Here is a 4,803-nt window from a genome sequence, read left to right on the forward strand (position 1 = left end):
CTCACCAGGTTTATGTGATGCCAAATTATTCAGGCTTTTCTCGTTGGCTTCTTTTCCAACAGCAAAGACATAAACATCTGCAAGCAAGCATGGATAGGGAGATAGATTGGGAGGGAAGTACGAATGTTCCTGACCAAAAAAAAGGCAACAGTCGTTTGTAGGGGTGAGTCCTTAATAAAGTACAGCATTGCAATTTTTGCCCATCTTCCTGGCTAACACCAGGCTATCAAAAACCCTTAGACATTTCATTGTGACACTTTAGCTACTAGTTTTGGCAGAAGACTTCCAAACCAGCTGGATTAAATGAGGATTATTATTATTTTTTTTTACTGCAGACAAAAATAAAGCCACACACAATAGTTTGCTCGCTGCCATTTTCAAAGATTTAAATTACCTTTATCTTTGTATTGGTTTAAACCAGGGGTCTTCAAACTTGGCCCGCCTGGCTGAGGAATTCTGGGAGTTGAAGTCCACAAGTCATAAAAGGGCCAAGTTTGAAGACCCCTGGTTTAAACCCATAGCTTCTTTCTTCTAAACTTCTGAGTTGACTGACACTAGTGGCTTGAAGCCAAGTGGTTGTTGAACCCTTGTGTTCACACCTAGCCTGGAAACTGCTAATTTTACACTCAACGCCCGCACTTAAGAGTTTTCATCTAGTATCAGAATTCTCTCAATGATCCATCACTACCCTTTTTAAACAAGGCAATTATGTGCGTTCTTAACCAACAGAAAAGAAGGAACTGTCAACCATCCCATTTGGCAAATTCAAGCAAAGAAATTCTTGGCTCTTTTAAATTACCAAGAGTGTAGCTTTATTGAAAGATCCATGTTGGTACAGCAGAAGCAAAGTCAGTTCTGGGATTTTTCCCGCAAAAACTCACATAGGTAAAACCCTTTTTCCCTCCCTGGACTGCCGACAGTTCTTAGTTCACCAATTGGGTTCAGTTCTTTTGTTTTGGGAAAAGGCTGTCTGAGCCACTCAAACATTTGGGTATGTCTAGTTTAATGAAGAGAAGGACGAGGGGGGACATGATAGCAGTGTTCCAATATCTCAGGGGCTGCCACAAAGAAGAGGGAGTCAAGCTATTCTCCAAGGTGCCTGAAGGCAGGATGAGAAGCAACGGGTGGAAATTGATCAAGGAGAGAAGCAACCTAGAACTAAGGAGAAACTTCCTGACAGTTAGAACAATTAACCAATGGAACAACCTGCTTCCAGAAGCGGTGAAGGCTCCAACACTGGAAGTTTTTAAGAAGAGACTGGACAGCCATTTGTCCAAAATGGTGTAGGGTTCCTGCCTGAGCAGGGGGTTGGACTCGATGACCTCCAAGGTCCCTTCCAACTTTATTACTATTATTATTATTATTATTATTATTATTATTATTATTATTATTATTATTATTATTATTATTATTATTATTATTATTATTATTATTATTATTATTATTATTATTATTTCATAACTTGACCTTGGCGTCTAACGTCACTCCAGCAACAGAAGGCTCTCTTGCATTCCAGAAACTTCCCTCCCCACTTAGAAATTTGCCCACCTCCTTCCCTTGCTGTTTGGCAAACTATAAGTGACAGCAGGTGCAACTATGGAGTCAAGTCAGGTGTGACAGGAACCCTCCTGAAGGATCAGGGACAAACTTGTTTAGATCTCCACTGAACGTAAAGAAGTTTCTTAAGCAAAATTTATGTGTGTGAACCGACATTCTTAGATATCATTTGAAATCTGCAGTTCGCCACCAGTAAAAATGCATTTTAAGAAAAAAAAATAATTCAATTTAGAACAGAGTTAGAAGAGACCTTGGAGGTCTTCTAGTCCAACCCCCTCTTCAAGCAGGAGACCCTATACCAGTGATGGCGAACCTTTTAGAGACCGAGTGCCCAAACCACAACCCAAAACCCACTTATTTATTGCAAAGTGCCATTGTGATGCCCTCAGGAGGGGCATGGGGGCGTGGCCCACTGGGTGGGCATTTTTACGATTGTCATGGCAGACTGGGTGGGCATGGTTGCGGTGGGCATGGCCACCTCAATGTTGCTAATGGGGGGAATGCTTGTGGGGACCCGGCAGGGTTGGGGGAGATCCAAGGGGTCTCTGGTGGGTGGGGCGATGGGCAGAAGGCCCAGCATAGATGGGGAGAGGCACGCAACCCTAGCTGGGACTAGGGGGCTGTGGCGCCAATGGGGATCCGGCTTTCCCTGCTTGGGGTGGCCTTTGGCTTGCTGGGTGTGGGCGTGCTCTACCACTTCTACTCGAGCTTGCTAGCTGGCCACTTCGCCTCCTTTGTGCTGGGTGGGGCTGCCGCTCTGGGCGGCGGTGGCAGCCTAATGGACCTGTGCAAGCTGGTGGCAGCGGCAGCGTGTGTGCCCACAGAGGGGGCTCTGAGTGCCGCCTCTGGCACATGTGCCATGGGTTCGCCACCACTGCCCTATACCATTTCAGACAAGTGGCTGTCCAGTCTCTTAAATAGCTCCATTGATGAAGCATCCACAACTTCTGAAGGCAATCCATTCCACTGGTTAATTAGGAAGTTAGGAAGTTTCTCCTTAATTCCAGGTTGCTTCTCTCCTTGATTAGTTTCCATCCATTTTTTCTTGTCCTGCCCTCTGGTGCTTTGGAGAATAATTTGTTCCCCTTTTCTTTGTGGCAGCCTCTCAAATACTGGAATACTGCTATCATGTCACCCCTAGTCTTTATTTTCTCTAGATTAGTCTGCAGGCCTTTAATCATCTTAGTTGCTCCTCTCTGCACTTTTCCCAAAGTCTCAACATCTTTTTTGTAAGGTAATTTGTTTTGTAATATTTATGTGAATAATGTACACAAATGAATTGTGTACAAATTCCAGATTCATCCATTCCACTAACAAATTGGGTTTGTGTATGTGTGTGTGTATGTTACTGCAAAATACTTTACATAGGGCTGCCTTTGAAGAGTATTCAGAAACTTAATTGACACTTTGAAATAATAGGAAATATTTGTAGCTTGGGTTTTAGATTTTGGCTGTGGTTTGTTCTCCAAGCTTGCTTTAATATAATTCCTGAATGTTTCATTACCAAACTAGGTAACATCATCAGCAGGATGATATTATTATTATTATTATTATTATTATTATTATTATTATTATTATTATTATTATTATTATTATTATTATTATTATCAACAACAACAACAACAGTAGTAGTAGTAGTAGTAGTAGTAGTAGTAGTAGTAGTAGTAGTAGTAGTAGTAAAGTTGGAAGGGACCTTGGTGGTCTTCTACTGCTGTGTGTGTTTGTGTGTGTGTGTGTGTGTGTCTGAAGAAACCAGTGCCATAGTGATTGCAAAGTTGGCAGCAATTAATATTTATGCAATAATTTCAAGCTATCGTAAGAACTTTACTTTGCTACTTTAAAACAGTTATACTGAGCATATGGCCTCTCAAGTTTTAATTCTGATAAGCTTCTAGGTATTGAACACAGTGATATACAAGCANGCCATCACTGGCCTGATGGCGAACCTTTTAGAGACCAAGTGCCCAAACTGCAACCCAAAACTCATTTATCGCCAGGTGCCAGGTGGGCATGGCCCACTGGGTGGGCGTGCCCTGTGGTCATGGCAGATTAGGTGGGTGTGGCCAAGGTGTGCGTGGTCACCTCTATGTTACTCATGGAAAGGTACACCTGTGGGGGGGGGGTGGACAGGGTTGGGGGAGATCCAGGGGGTCTCTGGCAGATGGGGCGGTAGGCAGGAGGCTCGTCCTGCGAGGTGATATGAGGCAGGGCAGGGGTGCCATTGCCATGGGGCAAGGCAAGGGCCGGGCCGACTGCTGCCTGACACCATCAGGCCAGCGAGCGCATGCCCCTCGACCCACACACTCTGGGGCTCTGCAGCCCGGCACCAGCAGTTCAAAGAAGCCGTCTCTGAGCTGGATGGCCGGCCAACAGCTGAGGCGATGCAGTGGGTCATGCCCGGGAAAAGGAGAACGTGCGAGGCCAGGAGGGACGGGATGGGGGGGGAGGGAAACCAGCTGTGCCAGGATGCATCTGCCCGCGTGGGACCTCAGCGAGCTAGCAGGCAGATGGTTGAAGAAGGACGGTTGCCATCTCCAAGGCATGGCACGCGTGCCCATAGAGAGGGCTCTGAGTGCCGCCTCTGGCATGCGTGCCATAGGTTCGCCACCACTGGCCTAGGCTAGGCAAGAAACTATGACTGAAGGATTCCTTGAAAAGGATGAGAAGGGTAATAGAAAGATTAGGTAGCTATGGAAAGTCACACTCCACAGAAAAATGGAAGCGGGGTGAATTCTGGAAGGGTGGGTTCTTAAACAAGGCAGCACGTTGGCTCAGAGGTTAAGATGCTGGGCTTGTCAGCTGGGAAGCCAACAGCTCAGGTTGAAGACCCGAGCTCCAAGCAAACGGGTGAGTTCCCGTCCTCGCTCCAGCTCCTGCAACGTAGCAGTCTGAAAGCATGCAAAGGCAATGTTGTGGCTCCGTCTTGTGAGCCCCTCTTATCGGAGGAAGAACATGAAGGAGAGGAGATGGCTAGGCCTCCCTCTCCAGGACCCTCCTCTTTGGCAATGCCTCCGGTGTCTTCCGACGGAGAAGAGATTGACCAGGAACCAGGTGGTTCAGAGATTGGCCAGGAGCCCGGTGTTTCTCAGATTGGCCAGGAGCCAGGTGTGTCAGATAATGAGGAAGAAAAGTTGTGGCTGGATCCACGCCAGCGTAGGAGCGATAAGCGTGCGCAGCAGAAAAAGAGACGTGCCAGAGATTAAGCTGAGTCACTGGACCACACCCCACAGGCTATAAAAGGGTGGT

At 46.4% G+C, this 4,803-nt stretch overlaps 1 protein-coding gene across 1 annotated transcript in view; it reads right to left on the reverse strand.

Annotated features, from left to right (window-relative positions):
• Positions 1–4,803, reverse strand: part of LOC107302884 (complement factor B-like) — a 51,995-nt gene that overhangs the window by 16,051 nt on the left and 31,141 nt on the right. Inside the window, exon 10 of the mRNA XM_029287320.1 lies at positions 6–77. Within this exon, the coding sequence (XP_029143153.1) occupies positions 6–77 (72 nt within the window). The remainder of the gene's footprint in view (positions 1–5; positions 78–4,803) is intronic.

The sequence above is a fragment of the Protobothrops mucrosquamatus genome, unplaced genomic scaffold (assembly GCF_001527695.2).
Source record: "Protobothrops mucrosquamatus isolate PMUCROS unplaced genomic scaffold, P.Mucros_1.0 scaffold_295, whole genome shotgun sequence".
Lineage (NCBI taxonomy): Eukaryota > Metazoa > Chordata > Lepidosauria > Squamata > Viperidae > Protobothrops > Protobothrops mucrosquamatus.